This window comes from Crotalus tigris, unplaced genomic scaffold (genome assembly GCF_016545835.1).
Source record: "Crotalus tigris isolate CLP2741 ecotype Arizona unplaced genomic scaffold, ASM1654583v1 scf7180000021317.425702, whole genome shotgun sequence".
NCBI lineage: Eukaryota > Metazoa > Chordata > Lepidosauria > Squamata > Viperidae > Crotalus > Crotalus tigris.
The window spans coordinates 1-23,740 of record NW_024098451.1 but is presented as its reverse complement, the minus strand read 5'-3'; the positions used below and the strand labels follow the sequence as shown (position 1 = coordinate 23,740).

The 23,740-nt window shown below is 44.2% G+C and overlaps 1 protein-coding gene across 2 annotated transcripts in view; it reads left to right on the top strand.

Annotated features, from left to right (window-relative positions):
* Nucleotides 1-21,734, top strand: part of LOC120320305 — a 101,155-nt gene extending 79,421 nt beyond the window's left edge. Inside the window, exons 21-28 of one of the 2 annotated variants that reach the window (XM_039369913.1) lie at nt 1,103-1,221; nt 2,390-2,557; nt 3,304-3,509; nt 4,720-4,814; nt 5,593-5,699; nt 13,231-13,410; nt 15,326-15,534; nt 21,716-21,734. In XM_039369913.1, coding sequence (XP_039225847.1) covers nt 1,103-1,221; nt 2,390-2,557; nt 3,304-3,509; nt 4,720-4,814; nt 5,593-5,699; nt 13,231-13,410; nt 15,326-15,534; nt 21,716-21,719 — 1,088 coding nt within the window. In that variant the 3' untranslated portion in view covers nt 21,720-21,734. The remainder of the gene's footprint in view (nt 1-1,102; nt 1,222-2,389; nt 2,558-3,303; nt 3,510-4,719; nt 4,815-5,592; nt 5,700-13,230; nt 13,411-15,325; nt 15,535-21,715) is intronic. The other variant, XM_039369914.1, reaches the window with a different exon arrangement.
* The last annotated feature ends 2,006 nt before the right edge of the window (nt 21,735-23,740 follow it).

Sequence of the window (23,740 nt, the reverse complement as noted above, 5' to 3'; positions counted from 1 at the left end):
ATCCCATGCACCACTTGTCCCACCACATACATCGGACAAACCAACAGAAGAATAAGTGCACGCATTGAAGAACATAAGAACTCAGTCAAAAAAGAGGAACCAACATCTTCCCTGGTCCAACACCTTAAAGCCACAGGACATGAAATTGACTTTAAAAATACCAGAACCATTGCCAAAAGTGAACATTTTAATAACAGAATAATCAGAGAAGCCATCGAGATAGAAAAACGCCCACACAGCATGAACAAGCGAGATGATACCTCCCGCCTACCAGCCATTTGGAAACCCGCCCTTATTGACAAACGACTCCCAAAAAATGATACCAGACCCACACTCACAAAAACCACACAGGATGTCACCACCACACATCCACGCAAAAAACAAACCCAAAGCCACACCGATGATGAGGCACGACCACAAACCAGAAGCCAGACCACAGCTGCATCATTAGCCACTTTAAACCCCCCCAATCCATACATGAAGCAAACTGACACCCTCCATGAAGAAGCACGACCACGAACGCGAAGCCAAGGAATGGCAGGGCAGCCCAAAATCTTGAATCCCTCTGCAACTCAGACTAACCTGAGCACAACCAAACAGAACACTCCCCCAGCCAATCAGAGCACAGCCAACCCCCAGCCAATCAGAGCACAGCCAACCCCCCAGCCAATCAGAGCACAGCCAAGCCCCTAACCAATCAGAACACACCTCCACCCAATCAGAACACAGCCAAGCTCCCACCCAATCAGTTCATACCTCCACTGGCAGTTAAAAGGAAGAAACAGCCAAGACCACACACTGCTGCTCGAGGCACGAAGCTGAAAGCACCAGCCTGAAGATGACGAATGGGACTTCGTCGAAACGTCGCCAAGACACTTCCAATTTTACGTGGGAGAAAACCCGAACAACCAAAGACCTACATATATATATATATATATATATATATATATATATATATATATATATATAGAGGTAATCATTATGTCTGAAGATGCAATTATAATAATTAATTTGCACTAAAGTAGAATTTAATTTGGGAGGAGAACCACAGTCCTCAATAAAGAAGTTGGCTCACAATTTTTATTTTTGCATGCTTTTGTAGGTCCTATCTGTTCTGAAAAAACCACAACCAGAAATTGGCTCCTCACATTCTTTAGGAGATTCTCTATGACTATGCCATACATTCAGTTGATTTCCTACTACCGCCAGACCTTTGATGTAGTAAGTCTTTTGTGGAGGTTTGGACTTGAGCCTGCCACATCTTTTGGTTTCTAGGCATATAAGAGACCTCCCACAGCAGAGCTATTTTGCCTAGTGGTATTGATCTAATGCCCCATTTCTCCAGATGTAGGGTAAAAAGAAAACTATGCTTGCTATTAGCTAGGGCAAGATTGACTGTCTCCTAGTGAAGAATTGAGGGAAAGAAAACATGTGAGATGTGAGATTGATTCTTTCAGAAGGGTGCTTGGATATTAAAGACTAGAAATGGAAAAATCAGCACTCTTCTACTTAAAAAAGAATACTGTACAGTATAGCAACTGAAAAAAGGTAGACTGGGGCCTTTTTTTCATCAGTCAGTCAGTCATCAATTACAGAAATCTGTCATCTTCAAGCGAACTATTGCCCTTCCATGATAAGTGAGAAGGAAGAGTGACAAAGGGAATTGCACAATCAAAATGGCACACTATTCCTCTAATCCAGTGGTTCTCAGCCTTTTTAATGCCGCGACCCCCAACCGGTTGTAAGTCGAGGACTACTCAACTGGTGCAGCACCATCTGCAGAATGGGATTTTTGGTGGGCTCAGCAGGGCAGAGACAGCCTGGACAATTCCTATTGGCTTTTGAAAGCCAATAGAATTAGACTCTATTCAAGAGAGTCTATTCTATTGGCTTTCAAAAGCCAATAGAATAAAAGGGAGTACCACAGCTAAGGAAAAGGGGGAAAAATGGCGGACTGCGTTGTTTGGCGACCCCGTGAAATGGTGGTTCGACCCCAAATGGGGTCCCAACCCACAGGTTGAGAACCACTGCTCTAATCTGACAATTTCTGTATTGGACCAGCTGGCTGGGAATTTGGGAGTTACCTGTAAACTGCTTGGAGAAGATGACTTGTTATTGGCCATATCCACTATGATAGCCAGCCTAGTAATCTGAGTAATAGTGTGACTTATTAAACAATGTTGAAGCAAATGAAGAGTGGGAGATTTTATTATTATTTGCTTACAGGTCTCTCTTTCATATCTATCTATCTACAGTATCTATCTATCTATCTATCTATCTATCTATCTATCTATCTATCTGTCTGTCTATCTATCTATCATTTGTCTGTCAGTCTGTCTGTCTGTCTGTCATCTCAGATACATAAATATTTATATATTTTCCCCAACAGTACACAGTTTTGGATCTATTAACTCCAAAACAAATCGGGGATATGATAATCCATTCTGACACTTTGACCAACATCTCTTTGGCAAAACATCTTGTGGTCTTCTTCCAAGGTAGCAGCTTCAGCGATGTCCAGATGATTCTCAAAGAATTCACCCAAGCTGCTATTAAGGTTTGTCTCCCTAGTTCTCCACCTCTGCCCCCAGTCCATTTTTATGAGAAAAACATGGTTACTGAAGGTGGTTGTTTCAAAATGTCAGCACTATTTGCACTGATAATTCCATTAGTGACTTATCAGTAACTTGGTTTCTTCAAATAAATTAATCAAAATCTATAATAGAAATCTATATATTCTTAAAAATCTGCTTTGTTCTCCTCTCTTCAGTGGAACAGTTTTGTGATTTGGCATTTTTTCTTATTTTATTTTCCAAAAATTGAAATGTTCATTGGATTACATGGGAGCAGATGGAAATTTCACTTTCTTTTTAAAAAGTGTTTGCCACGTTGTTTATTGTATGATCATTCTAGAAAATGCCAAAGTCAGGGAGCCTCTCTTCAAATAACATTTTTGTAAGTGTTTTAAAACATTTTTAAACTATGAAGAGACCTTTTCACCAGTTTTTACATAAAAAAGAAACCAATCTCTCAAGAACAAGCCCTGGGATTGTAAACATACAGGGCAGATGCCTCGATGAGTGGTCATGAACCACTTTAAACTGTAGAGAATAAAGAATTTATATTTGAATATTTCTTATATAAAAATCATCTCTATACAATCATAATTAGCAGGGTCAAGGGTAATGCAAGGGTAAAACTTGTTTTCCGTGGCCAGGGTTTTCTAGATACAAATATGGATCTCTTCTCCATTCTCATTCTCCATGTTTTCAATTTGGTGACTTTCTTGTAATCACTGTGCAGCACAAGATTGTTGTCCTTCCAAACCTGGAAGTGACCCAGTTGCTCTTGACAAATTTCCTGGAACTGGCATCTTCTCACCTGGAGATGTATACTGCAATTGATTGGAACATCACATTCCAGCAAGATCTATGGTTCCTTGCTTATGCATTCAATACTACAACACTTACTTACATCATTCCCCAAGACTATGCATCCTTCGTGGTTATGTACGTATTCGATACATTTGCTATTATAGCAGGAGTCTCTAGCCTTTCTGTACGAGTGAGCACTTTTCATATTTTTAAAGTATGTTGTGCAAGTTTAGAGACAATGTTGGTGGTTCCTTAAAGAAGTCCATTTACAAAATGGCCAAAATTGTGAGTCTGGGCAATTATAGAACAAATTAGTGAGGTTGCTCTCTACCATCTTTCTCAATCCTCAGACACCCATTTTCAGTCCCTGACTTATCGTCTTTTTTTTTTTTTTTTTTTTTTTTACCAAGGGAGCTCACTTGCAAACAAAGCACTGGATTCCTTGCACATTTTCTAAGACCAGCCTGGCTACTACAGAAGAGACTATTAGACTACAGAGGGTACTCTAATATCCCCCAGGTGGCTTAGACCTTAACTATCAAAGCCTCAGTCAATAAGACTTGGGACTTATAATCTAGAACAGTTTGCCTACATTAGGCTTATTTGTGTATTTGTAAGCTGCCCCAATTATACCGACTTGTGAGTGATGTACAACAATGCAAGAAATAACACACATCGCCATGTATAATATAGTAAAATAGTAACAAATAATAATAAAGACAGTTGCCCAGTTGGCCAAAATGGTATGGCCTTCCAAACCTTATGACTTTCAAGGGGGTTGGGGCCAGTTTTACCTTTTGTATGTGTGTGCCTTTAAGTCAGTTTCTGACTCTTTGATAAGTCCTGCAGTTTTCATGGCAACATTTGCCATTGCCTCCTTCATGGGGCTGAGAGAGAGTGGCTGCCCCTGATCACTCAGCTGGCTTCATGTCAAAGGTGGAACTAGAACTCATGTTGGTGCCCCACACTGCCTCTCCTATGTTTTACTTAGGGGGAAGAGGATTCTAAAGTGCAGGGCTAGTGCCAGAAAGGCCTGATTTCTGCCCCTTTCCCACTACTACTTGATGGAATAGGCCCCTCAGCAGTTCTTCCGTTTTCAGATTCAATCCCTACTGAGTTTACCTAACATCTCTTTGGTTGGAGGTTAATCTCTGGGTTAACCCATAAATGAGTTCTAACGGTTCTGCATCAAGGTGGTTCTGCCAGGACAGAAAAGAAATTTGGGAAGAACACATCCTGTAGTCCAAATGAACTGTGGTAATATCTTCTGGGAGCTCTTGCATGCAAAAATCTCAGTGATTGTGAACGATTGAGTCATTTTCCGTTGTTACTTGTGTCTTTTCAGTGTCTCAAGGTTTAGCAATGCACATGACCAAATGTCAGAAACCTCAAAGAGAGCTGTAGTGCTCTGGATTATTCACTATCTCAAGGAATTTAAAGGTAATCTGACATCAGACTCATGCTATCTTTGACAGATTTAAGAGCTGTCTCCATTGGAATGATCTCTGATCATAGCGTTCCATTACTCATTTCCTAATGACAGCTGGTCACTGAGATGTGTCATAACACTAGGTGTGCTTCATGTCCCATGAACACGTGAGACAGCAAAGAGAGGGGTAGATAAATTCACATATAAAATGTGCTGTTCCAGGAAAAAGGGAATTATTTCTGATTTGCCATCCTGCTGCCCCAGAGAGCTGTTTCTATGAGCTTAAGTATAGTCAAGCCATTTTTAGTGAGGGATTACAATGGTGATGAGTGCATCATTCTGAAGTGTGAATGGCCAGTTTGGGGTCAGGTCATTCTGAAGTTCTATTTATGGGGCTGCTAACAGCCATCGCTGATAGCACATGATTGATTTCTGAGAGAGACATCTCAGCTCTCCCCCCCCCCTTAAACAATTTCCGTTTGGTAGGGGTGAGAATGATGGGCAGTTGTAAATAGAAATAAACAGGGCTTTTTTTGTCATAGAACACCCAGAACGGAGTTCAGGCACCTTTTTTGGATGGAACCAGGGTAGGCAAGGCGGGTTGTATGACATGTGTGCGCGTTCCGGCACCTTTTTTTTTTTTAACAAAAAAAGCACTGGAAATAAATATGCTTTGCGTTGGTTAAAGAGAGGGTCAAGTTCTCCTCCGTATAGTGAATTGCATGGTAAGGTATAGTGTTTGCACTGGATAAACTCTGTATTTCATGAGTTCCCTTGTTCCTTATTCAGCATATCACATGGAGTTCAGTGATGAATGGATCCATCAGGCATGGGGCTTGTTCTTCCATGATGCCACCTTGGAAGAAGTGAAATCCACTCATGAGAAGTTTGACCCTGTGAGTATGATTTATTGCTTAGCAGCTAATTTAGACCACAGTGATTGTGGGGGCAGAAGGTATGTGTGTATTCTCAAAGCGATTTGAAAAATGTACTTTGAACCTTATGCAACCCTTTATTATTTCTTAGAGAAGGCCAAATTCTTGCAGGTGTCATGCAATTGTCTTAGGAAATCTGCCTTGTCTTGTCTTGTTTTGTGTCTGTCTGTCTGTCTGTCTGTCTATCTATCTATCTGTCTGTCTGTCTGTCTGTCTGTCTGTCTGCCTGCCTGCCTGCCTGCCTACCTACCTACCTACCTACCTACCTACCTACCTACCTATCATCAAATTTATATAGCCACCAATCTCATCAAAAGTGACTGTGGGTGGTGCACAACAATGATATTCAAATAACAATGTAAAATCCATAAATATAAAATTCAAAAAAATCATATTAATAAATGTCATAAAAACCAAAGATAGAAATGCTAGGTGATGAGAAGGACAAATATGGATACCTCAAAAATAGTAATCTCAGCAGGCCTTGAGGGCTTTTTGGAAAATCAAAAGAGATGGGGTTAGATTCAGGGGGAAGAATGTTCTATAAGGATGGTGCTGTGGCAGAGAAGGTGTTTCTCCTGGGAACTACCAAATGTAGGTCCCTAACCAACAGAACCCACAACATGACTTCTCTGCCAGGTCTAATGGGCTGGGCTGATATCACTGGAGAGACATAGTTCCCTCAAATTATTCTTGTTCCTTGAACGAATAGGAAAGAAATGGTATAATTCTACAAGGTCCAGAGCAATTGATACTATTGTTCTTCAAGCAGCCCTGCTTGTCAGTGTGCTTGCATATGCAATTCAAGGTGCTAGTTGTCATATATAAAGCCTTCTGTAAGGACCCACCCCACTTTGCATCTTAAGAAGACAGAACTCTTGGAATAGCTCTTCCAACAGGAATCCTTTATTAAGAGAAAATGGTTGCAGGCATGCTAGACAGGACTTGGGGTTCAAGCTCTCCCATTCAAGGTTTTTAGGGGTTCCCCAGTAGTCCCACCCAATCAACCCCCCTTCCAGTGATAGTTTCAAGTATCACAATTCCATCCCCTTTCTTCTTCCGTCGGGATGGAGACTTCAGATAACTACATGAAAGGCAATTACTCTTCTTTGATATGTTAACGCTTAGAGGCCACAATAAACACCCATTCAGTCCTTTGAAGTGTGCTGAAGGAAGTGAGGGCCATAAAGCCCCTTTGCTCTCCCCCTTTTCTCCCTCTTATGGCAGAATCCAGAGAAGGCAGAATTGGGAGTTTCTATGTTTGATAATTAAAGATGAAATATAATTGGATTCTGACATCCGGCCCCTCTTAACAATAAGAGAGATCCACCTGAAAGAAAACACAAGTAAAAAAATTTAGTTAGGCTTGTTAGGATACTCTGTGTGAAACTTCTTCAATAGCTTCGGGGCTCTGACGTGACGTTTATGGACCCACTCATTTTGTGAGGCAGGGAGGTGTTTCCAGGCAACTAGGTACTGAGTTTTTCCACGATATCTCCTAGAGTCAAGGATCTCTTTTATTTCGAAGTGTTGTTCCCCCTCCACCATGATTGGAGGTGGTGGGGGGGGGATTTTTGGCCGTAGAGGTGACTGATGCTCTCTTTTCAGCAAGCTGCAATGAAAAATTTGGTGTATTTGCCTGAGGTTTTTGGGTAATTCTAATTCTACTGTTACTGGATTTATGATCCTTTTAATTGGAAAAGGTCCTATATATTTTGGTCCAAGTTTTTTTACAGGGCTGTAGGGACTTTAGGTATTTTGTAGATAAGTACACCATTTCTCCTATAATGAATGGTGTAGGCTCAACCCTTTTTTTATCGGCTTGTGCTTTGTATGCCCGCCTAGCGTCATCTAGTGATTTTCTGACTATTGGCCAGGTGTTTTGTAGGCTTTCCATCCATTCTTTCAGTGAAGGGATCGTTGGTTCTTTTGGGGTCAACTCTGGCATAGGGTTGACACTTTGGCCGTTGGCTATTTGAAAAGGAGTGTAGCCTGTGCTGGAGTGGACTGCATTATTGTAGGCAACTTCTGCAAAAGGAAGTAAGTCCGTCCAATCACTCTGTTGGAAATTTAAAAAACATCTCAAATATTGCTCAAGTACCGACTGGCAGCGTTCCGCTTGTCCATCTGTCTGAGGGTGATGGCTAGATGTCAGTCCTGAGTGGTCCCTAAGAGGGATAAAAATTCCTTCCAAAATGTAGACGTAAATTGCACTCCCCTATCAGAGATGATGCGTTGGGGTGCCCCGTGCAATCTGTAAATGTGCGGGATAAAAAGTTTTGCTAAGGCCTTTGCAGTGGGAATTTTTTGGCAAGGGATAAAGTGCACCTGTTTGGAAAATAGGTCCGTGACTGTCCAGATAACAGTATCCCCATTGCTTTCAGGCAATTCCACTATAAAATCCATGGCTATTTCCCTCCAGGGGGCTGAGGGACTTGCCACTGGTTGTAACAGCCCTGGCGATTTCCCTTGCAACCTCTTTGCTGATGCACAGGTTGGGCAGCTGGCAACATAACTTTCTATGTCCTTTTTTTTTGATGGCCACCAAAATTGCCGTTTAATTAAGTGTAGAGTTTTTACAAATCCAAAATGCCCTGCTGATTTTGTGTCATGGCAAAGTTGCATGAAAGTTAGTCTTTGAGTTGTTGGTATATATAACTTTTCCCCTACCCAAGGCAATCCGTCTCTCTTTGTGCACACATGTTTGTTTTTCTGGAACCAATCATCTGTTTCCAAACTTTTTCTGAATTCAATCCCAGTTTGGCTGTCCAGTTGTGGTTTTATTTTTGCTTGGGTTCTTGTGGTTACTGGCGCTGCCAGTTGTGATTCTGCCATTATTGGTCTAGAGTCTGTGGTTCGTGCGCTGTTATATTGGGGCATGCGAGATAGTGCATCTGCCAGGAAGTTCTTTCTTCCTGGTAAATGTTTGAGCTTAAATTGGAATTGGTGAAAATGCTTGGACCAGCGGGCTTGTTTGGGATTGAGTTTCCTGGGAGTTTTCAGGGCTTCTAAATTTTTGTGATCAGTCCATACCTGGAAGGGGATTTTGTTGCCTTCCAGGAACTGTCGCCACGTGAGTAATGCCCCACGTATCCCATAAGCCTCCTTCTCCCATACGGGCCAGCGCTGTTCTGTTTCCGTGAGTTTCTTAGATGTATATGCACAGGGTTGCAATACTGCATCATCATTGTCTTGTAATAGCACAGCCCCCACTGCCACATCACTTGCATCTGCCTGTATTATGAAGGGCTTGTCCATATCTGGGTGCCTTAGTACTGGTTCGGCAGAAAAAAGTCTCTTTAGTCTCTCAAACGCTGCTTGGCACTCCATTGTCCAGGTTAGTGGCTGGCTAGGTTTTACTGAGGATGTTCCCTTCGTTTTGAGTAAGTTGGTGAGGGGCAAGGCTATCTGTGCAAATGAGGGGATGAATTGGCGGTAAAAATTTGCAAAGCCCAGGAAACTTTGTAGTTGTTTTCTTGTGCGGGGTGGTGCCCATTCTAATACTGCTCTGACCTTCTCTGGGTCCATTTCAATGCGCTGTGGGGATATGCGATAGCCTAGGTAGTCTATCCTTTCCTGGTGGAATTCGCATTTTGAGAGTTTGGCATATAGGTGAGCGGCTCGCAGCTTCTTTAAAACCGCTCTGACAAGTTTGCCGTGTTCTTCTTTTGTTTCGGTAAAGATAAGAATGTCGTCCAAGTAAACAAGGACCCCCTTAAACAGGTGCTCCCTTAGAACGTCATTGATTAATTGCATAAATACTGCAGGGCCCCCTTGTAATCCAAATGGCAAGACTTTGAATTGATAGCACCCCATGGGGCAGTTAAATGCAGTCTTCCATTCGTCCCCTTCCTTGATTCTCACGCGATAGTAAGCTTCCCTTAAGTCTAGTTTAGAAAAAATTTTCCCTTTCGCTAGGTGTGACAGCATGTCTTTCATGAGGGGCAGCGGGTATAGGTTGCTTTCACTGATTGTGTTCAGGGCCCTATAATCCACGCATAAACGTAAAGAGCCATCCTTCTTCTCTCTAAAAAGGACCGGGGCAGCCACTTTAGGCTTGGCTGGCTCAATGAAACCTCTCTCCAGGTTTTTTTTTTATAAATCTTTCCATTTCCTCCTTCTCCGTTGGGCTCATGGAGTATAATCTGGGCTTCGGGAGTTTTGCCCCAGGCTTGAATTCAATGGTAAGTCTGTGGGTCGGTGGGGGGGAGCTCATCTGCCCTCTCCTCACTGAAAACTTCAGCAAGGTCTCTATATTCCTCTGGTATTTCTGTTAATCTTTTTTCCTCTCCTCTGGATGCTTTTTCTATTCTTGATTCTGGTAGCCTCTCTTGGGGTTTTAAGTCCATAGGGTCCCCCTTCGGGAATTTGATTTCTGTCGTCCTCCAATTTACCCAGGGGTTCCATTTTTTCAACCATTCCATCCCTAGAATCAATGGGCATTCCATACCTGGGGTCACCACAAACGTTAAGTCCTCTTCATGGTTGCCCAGGGAGAGGTGTATTGGCAGAGTGGCTAGGGTAGCTGGCAACCCCCCTGCTATGGATCCATCTAGCTGGCCAAATGAGATTGGTTGTTCCAGTCTCCTGGATGGGATGCCCAGATTCCCCACTAGTGTTGGGCTAATGAGGCAGCGGGTGCAGCCAGAGTCTATTAAGGCATTCACCTTCACAGCTTCGGGCATGGGGGGGATTAATATAGTCACTGTTTTGAAGATGGGTGTGATGCGTCCACTTACCAGGGGTTCGCCTTCCGAGCTGTCATCTGAGGCATCCACCGTCCCTGTGGTGTAGGCTGGAGTTCTTTCCCCTTGGTGAGCAGAGTTGGGGTTTTCTGCAATTTCCATCATTTTCATGGCTGTTTCTTTTGGCTTAGCTGAATACCCTCTGGGTTTGTTGATTGGGGATCTGTCTGGGTTGTGCTGGGGGGCCTTTGATCGGCATTCTACAGCTCGATGCCCTTCTCTTCCGCACTTGAAACACCCCATCTGCTTCTTGGCTGTATCCGATGATTTCACCGGTTGGTGTGTCAGCTCAGGCGGGGGGCGGCTCCATTGTTTTCCTCGGCGATGCCTCTTCAATATGTCGACCTCTGCTTCCTCTGCCAAGACGTACCATTCCTCAAGTCGATGTGGGTCTCCTCGGGGCAGGCAAGCATCATATAGATCATAGTTTAGTCCGTCTTTGAAACGGCCAAGGAGGATGTCTTCTGGCCAATTCAGTTTGCTGGCAATGGCTCGGAATTCTTGTGTATACTCAGCCACTGGGCGTATGCCCTGCCTCATCGTTGTTATTCTTTCACGGGCTTTGCGATCAGCCAGGGGGTCTTCAAACCGTCTTCTCAACGATGACATGAAACGGTTGAAGTTACTGAGTTCTGGGGCATTGGAGTCATGCAGGTTCACCACCCAATCTGCAGCTGGTCCATCCAGGGCAGATTGCACGATCCGGATGCGGGCTTTGTCGCTGGGGATGTCCTGCCCATATTCCTCCATGTAGCTGAGGACTTGGGTTAGGAAAAACCCCAAGCGTGTTGGCTCCCCTTTGAATTTAACCTCCAACGGTGGACGTCTTGGAATGGATCGGTGCCTCCATTGTGGGTGGTAGTGTCTTCCGTCCAGATTTCCATCTGTGGTCCGGTAGGGGGTGGGAGCTCCTGGATCCGTAAATGTCCCTGGGGTTGCAGGTTCCACGTCCCCCTCGGTGTCTCTCCCTTTGTGGCTCCAGGACCTGGGGCGGGCGTAGGGCTCAGGAATCTCCTCTCCTAGGGAGCTGAGAGTTCTCTTCATCAGGTCAATAGCTCTCTCTAGGATCCAGTCTGAGTACTGCATACAGCTTCCTCCCTCTTCACTTGCGTGCAGGGATTTCTCCATCTCCTGCTTCCATTCTGGTTGCTTGGTCCCCCGTCTCAGGGTCACTTTTCTTGATTACTTTCCCCACTCGCTTTTCTTTCCAACGCCCATCGACCAGCTAGGCTTGTGGTCCTGTGTCTCCACCACTTCTTCTTCTGAGAAATCTGGCCTCTCGGATCCCAACATCTGGCAAGGTTCCAACTGGTTCAGCGGCTCTCTTTCCAGGGAGTTTTCTCCCTCTCTTGCTTCGTTGTCTGACATGGTAAATTTTTGCAAAATCCCCCGGCAAGGGTCTACCTTCCAGGTTGATTAATTTTGCAAGTCCTGTCTAATGTAAGGACCCACCCCACTTTGCATCTTAAGAAGACAGAACTCTTGGAATAGCTCTTCCAACAGGAATCCTTTATTAAGAGAAAATGGTTGCAGGCATGCTAGACAGGACTTTGGGTTCAAGCTCTCCCATTCAAGGTTTTAAGGGGTTCCCCAGTAGTCCCACCCAATCAACCCCCCTTCCAGTGATAGTTTCAAGTATCACAATTCCATCCACTTTCTTCTTCCGTCTGGATGGAGACTTCAGATAACTACATGAAAGGCAATTACTCTTCTTTGATATGTTAAAGCTTAGAGGCCACAATAAACACACATTCAGTCCTTTGAAGGGTGCTGAAGGAAGTGAGGGCCATAAAGCCCCTTTGCTCTCCCCCTTTTCTCCCTCTTATGGCAGAATCCAGAGAAGGCAGAATTGGGAGTTTCTATGTTTGATAATTAAAGATGAAATATAATTGGATTCTGACACCTTCATGGCATAGCCTGGTTATCTGAGTGACTGCCAATCTTCAATAGTTTCTGTCACTAAGATTGGGCATAGTAGAAAGACAGCCATAGAGAGTCATTTTGGTCTAGTGATGAAGAACCAGATTAGAAACCAGGAGACAGTGACTTTGGGCCAATTGCCAGGAAACTATGAGTTCCAGTCTCACTTTAGGCAAGAAAGTCAGCTGAGTGCTTTGCGCCAGTCACTCTTTCTCAGCCCAACTCACCGTAACAGGATTGTTATAATGAAGAAAATAGGAAGAGGAAGGGATATTGGGTATATTTCCCATCTTGAGTTATTTATAATGGCATTAAAACAATCTAAAATAAAAAATAAATAGGCATGCTCCAAGTACCTTTAATTAAAAATGCCATTTTCAGAATCTAGGAAATGTTCTGTCATGGCACCTGCCCTCTGAAGGTGTAACCTCCCAGAAGTCTGTATGGCTCCCACTAGGTGATGTTCAAAAAGTTGCTGAAAGCCTTTCTGTTCCTTCAGCCCTTATGTCAGGTGGTGTCGAGACCTATAAAATGTTGTTTAATTAATTATTGTTTTCTCTTTATTCTGATTGCATAGTCTACAGTCTTATGAAATTGTGTGATCTCTAAATTGCACAAATAAATTTCAAAATAAATTACTGAAGCATACAGTCCTCAAGATCCCTTTAAAAAAAATTGTTCAAGATACTGACCTTGCATGGAAGCTCAATTCAACAACCTGGCAAAACTCAATAAAGGAGTTTCCCTGGTGCTGGCAGTATCCTCCTTTTTCATTTCAAATGGAAGAAAGAGCTGACTAGTGACCAGGAACCATCTTTATTTTCTAGTTTCATCTCTTACATTTCCTGGATGTTCGCCAGCTGATTGACTTCATTGCGACATCAAATGCATTGGTCAATGTGACCACAATGATGCATGTTCTTTCGACCCTAAAGGATAAAAACTCTGAAATTTGTCTTGCCAAAATGGATGAATTCTTGACAAGGCTCAACTTGGTCATTGAACAGGTAATTTCTCAGAAAATATGGGGAATATTTTGCAGGTAGGGTCATATGCTTTCACGGATCATCTATTGGGGCTTCATGCCTTCAAGAGCAGGGGCAACTGAGTTCATCCTTTCTGCCTTCTCTCATCTTCCTTTTTTCCCAGCAAGCTCTTATGTAAGAAGCAAATTATTCTTGCTGGCTTTCTGGACCGATGGCTTGAGGGACACATGAGGATTTCGAAGTCTGCAGTTTCCAGTCCCCAGAATAAAACATTACATTTATCTTAGATTTGTTAGTTGGATGAGGTTTCCTTTTTACATCAGTTGAATGGGGTGGCTGGCATGGAAGAGAGGGTAGGACAGTGTATTTCAGTGGTGTTGGTTAATGGGAAATATGGAAGGCCACGGGGAGGTGCTCATGGGGAAAGCGACCTCGGTATTTCATATTGGTCTCATGTTCTGCCTCCTCGCACTCACCTCATTTACATGGTCAGCAGAGCTGTGGGGTCCAGGTTTTAGGTTGCTGCTTTTAAATGCCAGATCAGCCTATAGTAAATTAGATCTCTCAGCAGCCCCCAATAACATTGACCATACTACAGGTAATACTTGACTTACAGCAGTTCATTTAGTGACCGTTCAAAGTTACAATGGCACTGAAAAAAGTGACGATGACCATTTTTCTACTTACGACCGTTGCAGCATCCTCATGGTCACATGATCAAAATTTGGATGCTTGCAGTATCACATGATCAGCTTTTGCAAACTTCTGACAAGCAAAATCAATGGGGAAGCCAGATTCACTTAACAACCATATTGCTAACTTAACAACTGCAATGATTCACTTAACAACTGTGGCATGAAAGATTGTAAAGTGGGGCAAAATTCACTTAACAACTATCTCACTTAGCAATATAAATTTTGGGGTCAATTGTGGTCATAGGTCGAGGATTACCTGTATCCTTCCGGAGTGGCTTTGGGAGTAGGAACTCTGGTTGTCCTGGTTCACTTCCTTTCACTGTGATTGTTCTGAGTGGGTCTTAAGAAGTAAGAGGCCTGACCTTTGTCCCCTGTTTTGCAGGGTCCTGTGGGGCTCAGTACTTTCTCCACTTCTGTTTAACATCTACATAAAACAGTTGGGTGAGATCATCTGCTACTGTGGGCTAAGATATCAATAGCTATAGGTCACAGTCAATAGCTATAGCTCACAGTGAGTTAAATGATGCTGGCACCTCCCACCCACAGTGCTGGGAGAGGGAGGCCTCCAGAGAGGGATGGAGCCCACCATATGACACATTTGATTGTTGTCACTGGGGAGGGAGGGTATTTCCTTTTATTGTTTTTTATTGGGGTTTTATCTTTGCAAGCCACCCAGGGTCACTGAGATTGAGTTAAATAGCCATACAAATTTTCATACACAAATAAAAATATGTATCTTATATATAGCAATTTGCATCAAATGCATTGTGGCATTATTATACAAATGATTTAGCTGATTATTGGAAATATATATTGAACAAATAAATTTAAATTGGTACACATGATACAATTTGCATATTTGCATATGGCATCTTCACATAAATATTTTAAATTGCTATGCTGACATAATTTCATATTTAATAGTTATAAATGAAGAACGGAAATCTCCCTGAATAGTCCATTAAATTAAGGTCTCACTGTGTGATTCATCAATTAGTAAATCATTTTCATTGCAAACTTTGCTTTCCTGCAGTTTTTTTGCATGAACATTTTGCAGGCAAATTGTGTTGATGCCTGATCCTTCTTACAAAATTTAAAAGAGGGCTGTCCAATTTAAAATATGGACTAAATTAATTTCCACTACCCACTCAGCCTAATGTGCACTCTCTGGTTTACTACATCCAAGTGAAGAGCTTTAGAACTTCTCTCTTTTCTTTCCTTCTTTTTGAAATTCTTTTCAGAAGAACATTATGAGCCTCAGAAATGCTAAGGTGAGGCTGGAGGTGCTGAGTACCATTTTGACAAACCTGGAACGCTATTTCTACAAATTTACAGCTTTAGACTACGATTCCTGGTTCTTAAATAAACTAAAATTCCTTCTGCCTAGCATAAATGTGAATTTGTTGCAGCTGATACCACTGGATGTCAGTTATTCTGCCTACAGAGCCATGTAAGTATGAACTTTCCTCCCCCAGCCTCATGGCTCCCCTTAAGATCAATCTACTCAAGGTTTCATCCCTCTTTGTATATTAAATTCCAAGTCTCCTATTGAGGTTAATGGATTGGCAAAAGGAAGCCCTTCGTGTGGCCAAATGTATGTGGAATTAGCTGCCATAATATATTTGATGTAATATTTTTATTTTAATGTTACATGGTTTTGATCTTCAGATGGCTTTGCAGGAGAAAGAGAAGTTTGTTACAATCATAGAATCACAGAGTTGGGTGGGATCTCAGAGATCTTCTAGGCCAAGGGTCTGCAACCTTAAACACTCAAAGAGCCACTTTTCCCAGAGAAAAGAAAACACTGGGAGCTACAAAACATGTGTGCGCACATGTGCATGCGCAAGGGGGAGAGCTTGATTGAAAAGTTTAATTAAAAAGAAATAGAGGCTGCTGTGCATGAGTTCTCTCTCTCTCTCCCTCCCTCCCCCCTCTCTCTCTTTCTCCCCCCTCTCTCTCCCTCTCTCTGATCTTCTGCTCACTTGGCAAGCCGGCTTCAAACTGTTCTCCAACAAGCTGACACACATTCTTATTGGGCTGGCTCTCTCCTGCCCTTCCTGCTTCCTGTGTCCTGCAGAGTTGCAGCCAAGGCAGGAGCCCCGCCCAATAAGGTTGTCAGCTCATCGGAGAACAATGTGAGGCCACTCTCTTTTTTACACACACACACACACACAGAGAGAGAGAGAGAGAGAGAGAGAGAGAGAGAGAGAGAAGGGAAATGCAAGTGCCTCTCTCTGTCTCTGTCTCTGTCTCTGCAAATGGCAGAAGAGGCTGGGAGCCACAGGAAAAGGCTCAAAGAGCTGCATGCGGTTGCCAACCCATGTTCTAGGCTAACTGCCCTGCTCAGTATAGGGTCGTCTTTGACAAATGAACATCAAATCTCTGTTTGTAGACTTCTAACCAGCCAACTTGTTGTCATGGCTAAGGCACCAAGCTTAAAACTGGGAGATCATGGGCTTGGGCATGAAGCCAGCTGGGTGGCCTTGGGCCAATCACTCTCTGTTTGCCTGGGAAGAAGACAAGGACAAACTGCTTCTGGAAAATCTTTGCCAAGAAAACTATAGTTTCTTATCTGGGCAGTCACCAGAAGTAAAAAAAATGAAAGCACAGATACAGGTAGTCAGAATCGGAATCAGAAGTTGGAAGGGACCTTCTAGTCCAACCCCTCGCCTAAGCAGGAGACCCTACACCATTTCTGACACATGGCAGTCCAGTCTCCTTGAAAGCTTCCAGTGATGAAGCTCCCACAACATCTGAAGGCAAAGTGTTCCATTGGTTGATTGTTCTCACTGTCAGAACTAGTCAGTTCATCTAATTCCCTGGGAGTCATGGAATACAGTTTGGGTTTTGGCTCCAGGGACAATTTCAATGGCACAGTCTGTGGGTTGATGAGTTCATCTGAGCCCCTTTCACTGAACACTTCAGCCAAATCATGGTATTCCTTAGGTATACCTCTCAATGGCTTGCTCTTTGCGGCCTCTGCCATTTCTCAGTTTGACTCTCCTTTTTGTTCATTACGGCTACTAGATGGGGTTTTCTGTTCCTTTGGGAACCTTAACCACCCGCCCCACCAGTTCATCTGTGGGTTCCATTTTTTCAGCCACAACAGTCTTAGGAAAAGGGGCCATTCCATGCCAGGTGCCACCATAAAGGTTAAAGTCTCAGAGTGGCTCCCCATGGAGCCCAGGAGTTCAGTGGCAAAATTGGCTGGGACACCTCCAGCGGTGGACACGTCTAGCTGGCAGAATGCAATTGGGTTCTTCAATCTCTTTAGGCAGATCCCCAGCTTTCCACTAGGGTAGGGCTTATTAAACATCTGGTGCACCCTGAGTCTAGTAGGACCTTCAGAGCTACTTTTGTCCCCATGCCTGGGATTAATGGTTCTATGGGCATGGTTAGTGACACGATCGGCTCACTTACCAGGGGGTCATCATTGTAGTCACTGTCAGATGTCCCCAGCTCTTTCTTCAGTGAAGTCAGGGTTCCCCCTCCTGATTTTGGGGAGGGATGGAACTCTATGACCTCCATGTTCTTCATGGCTGTATTTTTTGGGCACTGGAAGGGCTTGGGCGGTTTTCTCCCCAATGGTCGATCTGCCTTTTTTGCAGAGGTTCTTATGTGGCATTCTACAGCCCGGTGGCCTTCCTTGCCACACTTGAAGCAGGTGGTTAAGCTCAGCATGGCTGCCAGAGGCTTTGTTGCTTCCCTTTTGCCTTCTGGTGGGGATCGTCTCCACATTTTGCTAGATCAGTGCTGATTCCAAGCTTGGTTGATCTCTGCTTCTTCAGTCAAAATGCACCAGTCATGGAAGCGGGCAGGGGCCTCTCAGGCAATGCAAGCATGGTATAGATCATCGTTAAGCCCATCTTTGAAACAACTCACCAGGATGTTTTCCAGCCAGTTGAGGCGGCACACCAGGTCCCAGAACTCTTTGGTCTATTCAGCTATGGAGTGGCAGCTTTGCCTCACCATCTTGATGCAGTCCTGTACCTTCCAATCCAATAATGGGTCTTCAAATCTCTGTCTCAGTACTACCACAAAGCGGTTGAAGTTTCAGAGCTCCTGTGTGTCAGCGTTGTATAAGGTCACCATCCATCTGGCCACAGCACCTTTCAGGGCAAGGGTGATGACCCTGACTCTGGCTCCTTCATTGGGAAGTTCCCACCCGTACTCCTGCATATAGGTGAGGACGTGGATGAGGAAGAATCCCAGTTGTTGAGGGTCTCCATCAAACTTAACGCCAAGGGGGTGTGCTCCAGGCACAGAGCTCCCCTTCTGCTGACTCTCTGGACATTACCCCTGGCTGGCACGATTCGAGCTGGGGTAGCTGTGGTGGTTGTCACCCCTCCTGCAGAAGCTGTGGTGTCTGCCAAGGTCTTGGGAATGGGGGACTCACTTCCCCCCCACGCAGACCCATCTGCCAGTTCCTCACTTGCTTCTCCAGGACTGCCAGCTTCTTGCCCTTTCAAGTTCTGGAAGGCTTCCACCATCAAATTTATAACCCGCTTTGGGAACTGGTCAGCTTAGCTTGGCTCTTCACCTGCCTCGTCATCAGTGTAGACTAGCTCCATTTCACACTTCCGTCCCAGTTTCCTGCTTCCATGGGTGAGAGTAACCTTTCGGATTCTCCCTTCCCAGTCCTCCTTTTTCCCAATGCCAAGGGACCTTCTTGGCTTTGGGAGATTTTCCATGGAGGCAGCTTCCCCCATCCACTTGGAGGGGCTTTCCTTGGGGTGAGTCTCTGCCCATCACTCAGCCTCCTTCTGCTTGCTGCCATGGTTGGACATTATGTTCACAGTCCCTGCAGTAAGACTGTGATCCCTCCGGGTTGGCCACTTTGCAGATCTTGCCTAATGTAAGGTCCTGCCTCAGCTAGTATTCCCAAGAAAGCAGAACTCTTGAAACTGGCATCGTTTCAACAAGAACTTTAATTGAGAGACAGTGAAAGCAGAAAGACAAGATCTGAATAATCCCTGCACAAAAAATTACATTAAAAACTCTCCTTTCAAACCCCTCCCCAGTGCCCAACTGTCCAGTTTGACTTCAGCCAATGCACAGGTGTGAAGCTGTTATGGGAACTGGAGCAATAAGGCATGGTTCTCAGGCATTTCAATTTCTTCCTGGTGTCTTCTCAGCAGAGTAGAGATAAAGCAGATGGCCCCAGGCACATTCCTCCCCACAAACTAAAGGAAATACATCCCAGAGCCCACAAGACTTCCTCCCTCTCAACAGAGTACAACCTTCCCATTCCCAACAGAATGGCAGAGCCCTGAGAATAAGGTCTGAGAGGATCTGACAGTCCTCTAATAATCTTTGTTGCTCTTCTCTCCACTTTTTCTAGAGTCTCAACATCTTTTTTATAGGGCGAAGACCAAAATTGGTTGCACTGTTCTAGATGTGGCCTTACTAAGGCTAAAGCCTTAGAATGGTATTAGTCCTCAACTTATGACCATAATGGAGACTGCCTATTATAGTTACAAGTGATAACATCCTCACTTAATGTCCCCCACCCCTTGCTTTCCCTAATGCAGCATTAAACAAACATGTGGGCCTTTAAGGAGCGCATGGGGTGCCACATGGGTGGGGGAGGCCCTGGAAGGCTTGGCACAGGCCCAGACCCATCTGCCTCAGACCTCTCAAGGCTCTTTTACCCTGGAGCACCTGTGGATCTGCTCCCAACCTGGCCACTTAGCTATCCAAAAGAACTAAAATCAGGTAATAGTAGCTCTCACATGCACATGGGGAGCTGTTAGAGCTTGTAAGCCAAGGCCCTTAAAAACAAAGGCAGCCTGGGTAGGAAAGCTGAGCCTTGCATCATCCAAATGCCTTTCTGCAAAAAGCAGAGCGTTATGTTGGGTGCTTCTGGGCCCTGGAGCTGATTGAGGAGTAGCCAAGTCTCTTGGTAACTGGGTGGAAAGCAAACTGAGGCCCATAGGCTGCAGGCAGCCCTCACAAGCCAGTAGCTTGTAAGGACCTGCCTGAGTTAAACCTCCCAAGAAAGCAGAACTCTTGAAACATGCATCATTTCAACAGGAACTTTTATTGGGAGATGCTGACTACAGGAAAATAAGGCAGGATCTGAGGGTTTCAATTCAACATTGAAATCCAACCCCCCCCCAACTGTCTATCCGGTCAGTTCAAACAGAGCCAATCCAAATGTGTCAAATTGTTGTGGAAAAGAACCAATTAGGCACCGCACTCAAGGTTGACAGGTCCCTCCATGGCCTCTTCCCTCCACCTGGAGATACGGCAGATGGCCGGAGAAACATTCCATTCTCACCCCGAGAAAGAGATACTTCAAAGAGAAAAGAACAAAGCAAAGGAAATACACTGTAGAATACCCATAGGACCCTCCCCCCAACAGAATGGCAGAACCCAAAAAAGGGAAGAAGGGAATAGGTAAAAGAGGGAAAGGGGGTTCTGACATGCACCCCCCCCTTAAAAAATGAGAGATCCACCTGGAAAAAGACAAAATAATAACAGGAAGATAAAAGTAAACATAACGATTAGTCTGGCTTGTCAGGGTACCGAGCATGGAATCCTTTAAGTAACCTAGGGGCTCTCACATGCTTTTTATGGACCCACTCATTCTGGGAAGCTGAGAGGTCTTTCCAGGCCAGTAAATATTGGGTTGATCCATGGTGTTTCCTGGAGTATAAATTTCTTTAATTTCAAAATGTTCTTCTCATTCCACCATAATAGGTTGTGGTGGGGAAGGCTCAGCTGGTTTTAAGGGCATATTCAACTCTGGTTTTAGTAGGCTACAGTGAAACACTGGATGAACCTGTCTTAAGGTTTTTGGGAGCTCCAGTTCTATTGTGACTGGGTTAATGATGCATTTGATGGGGAAGAGTCCCACAAATTTTGGCCCTAGCTTCTTAGAGGGTTGTAAGGATTTCTGGAAACTTGTGGAAAGGGATATCCTGTTCCCCACTTTGAAAGACTTTGGCTCCACCTGTTTTTTGTCTGCCTGCACTTTATAAGCTTCTCTAGCCTCATTTAACACTTTTCTAACTACTGGCCATGTATTTTGTAATTGGGTAATCCACTCCTTTAAGGATGGGATGGTTGGTTCATTGGCTGGCAATTCAGGCATTGGGTTGAAACTCTGACCTGTAGCCACCTGGAATGGGGTGTAGCTGGTATTGGAGTGCACTGCGTTGTTGTAGGCCACCTCAGCAAAATGCAATAGGTCAGTCCAATTATCTTGTTGATAGTGTCACAAGTTCCGACTAATGAAGCACTTCAAAGAACTTTCAGGCATGTTTCCTAAAGTCTTTATTTGCAGAGCTACAAATTATGCCGGTCACCATTGGACTAATTGATGCCAGAATCTGAACTTCCGGTCGCTGGCATCAAGCTTTCCGTGCTCAACCCCTCCCTTCTCATGCAGTCACAGGTCACATTATCCAATTAGTGAGAAGGTCAAACGTTTACTTCCTCTTTCTTTCCCGGGCTTTTTTCCCCCGCCCAGTCTAAGCTAAGTATTAACCCAATAAATGCCAGACAGTTTTGCATATTGTCAAAGCAAGAATATACAGTATTTGCAGCATTGACAGATAGTTTATAAAGCATCTTAGGTATTGTTCTAGTACTGAATTGGTTCGTTCTGTCCCCCCATTCATTTGCAGATAATGACTAGATGACAAGCCCTGACAGGTACCTAGCAGAATCAAAACAACTTTCCAGAACTCCGAAGTGAATTGGACCCTCCTATCTGATATTATGCATTGGGGGCTCCATGCAGTCTGTATATGTGCTGCACAAACCCCTTAGCTATAGCTTTAGCAGTGGGGATCTTTTGGCACGGTATAAAGTGGACCTGCTTGGAAAACAGATCTGTCACTACCCAAATGACAGTATTTCCAGCGTTTTCCGGCAGTTCTATGATAAAATCCATTGAGATCTCTCTCCAGGGTATTGAAGTGCTTGCTACTGCCTGCAGTAGCCTTACCTTGCCTCCGATTTGCTGCAGCACAAATGGGGCAGCTGGTTATATAGCTTTCTATGTCCTTTTTTAGGGATGGCCACCAGAATTGTCTCTTTACTAAGTGGAGGGTTTTCACAAATCCGGTGTCCAGCTAACTTTAGTCATGGCAAAGTTGCATAAATTTTAGTCTTTAGGCTGCAAGTACATACAATTTCCCCCCTACTCATGGCAGCCTATTATTCATTGTGCAGAGATTTTTGTGATCACAAAATCATTCATCCTTTTCTAGTGCTTGTCTAAACTATGCTGTGCTGTCCAGAGGCTCCTGTTTCTTCGTTTGTGCTCTCATGGTAATGGGGGCAGCTAATTGTTTGGTGGTAATAGTGACTTAACCACCTTGGCTTTTACATTGTTGTATTGTGGCATTCTTGATAGAGTATCTGCTAGGAAGTCCTCCCCCCCCCCAGATTAATGCCGGATGGAAAATTGAAGCGATGGAAGTGCTGGAATCACCAAGCTTGTCTGGGGGATAGCTTCCTTGGGGTCTTTAAGGCTTCAACGTTTTTGTGACCTGTCCATACTTGAAAGGGGATTTTATTCCTTCCAGGAAGTGCCTCCAAGTGAGGAGGGCCCAACGCAGAGCATACACTTCCTTCTCCCACCTGTGTTCTGTCTCTATGAGTTTCTCTGAGGTGGAGGCACAAGGCTGCAACTGGCCTTCCTGGTTTTCCTGCAGTAATACCATTCCCACTGCAATGTCACTGGCATCAGCCAGAATAACAAACAGTTTCTCTAGGTATGGGTGTTTAAACACCAGTTTGGCAGAGAAAAACCTTTTTAACTTTTCAAAAGCCGCCTGACATTCCGTAGTCCATTTCAAGGGCTGACTGGGTTTCAGCTTTCCTCCACCTTCATTTTTAACAAATTGGCAATTTGCATGAATGAGGGAATGAACTGCTGATAGAAGTTGGCAAAACCCAGGAAACTTTGCAATTGCCTCCTAGTTTGTGGCAGTGCCCATTTGAGCACAGCGCACACTTTCTCTGGATCCATCTCTACCCCTTTATGGGAAATGCAGTGGCCCAAGTAGTAAATCTTTTCTTTGTGGAATTCACATTTTGAAAGTGTAGCATAGACTCGGGCTGCCCTAATTTGACATGCTCCTCTTTCATTTCAGTATAAATTAGGATGTCATCTAACTATACCAAACCCCCTTGTATAAGTGCTCATGGAGGACCTCATTAATTAGCTGCATGAAAACAGTGGGTTCAACTTGCAACCCAAAGGGGAGCACTTTGAATTGGAAGGATCCTAGGGGACAGTTAAACATAGTTTTCCATTCATCTCCTTCCTTGATTCTAACCCGGTAGTATGCCTCCCGCAAGTCCAGTTTAGAGAAAATCTTCCTCTTTGAGAGGTGGGCTAGCATGTCTTTCATGAGTAGCAAGGGGTAGATATTGTTTATGCACATTGCATTCAGAGATCTATAATCCATGCAGAAGTGCAGAGACCCATCTTTTTTTTCACAGAACAGCACCAGGGTGACCACTTTTTGTCTTGCCGTCTGAATGAAACCCTGTGCCAATTTTTTTTCTATGAACTTCTGCAGCTCCTCTAACTCCTGGGGGGTTATCGAGTAGAGTTTGGGTTTGGGCAGCTTAGCCCCCAGAATAATCTCAATGGCACAATCTGTGGGGCAGTGAGGGGGCAACTCATTGGACCGTTC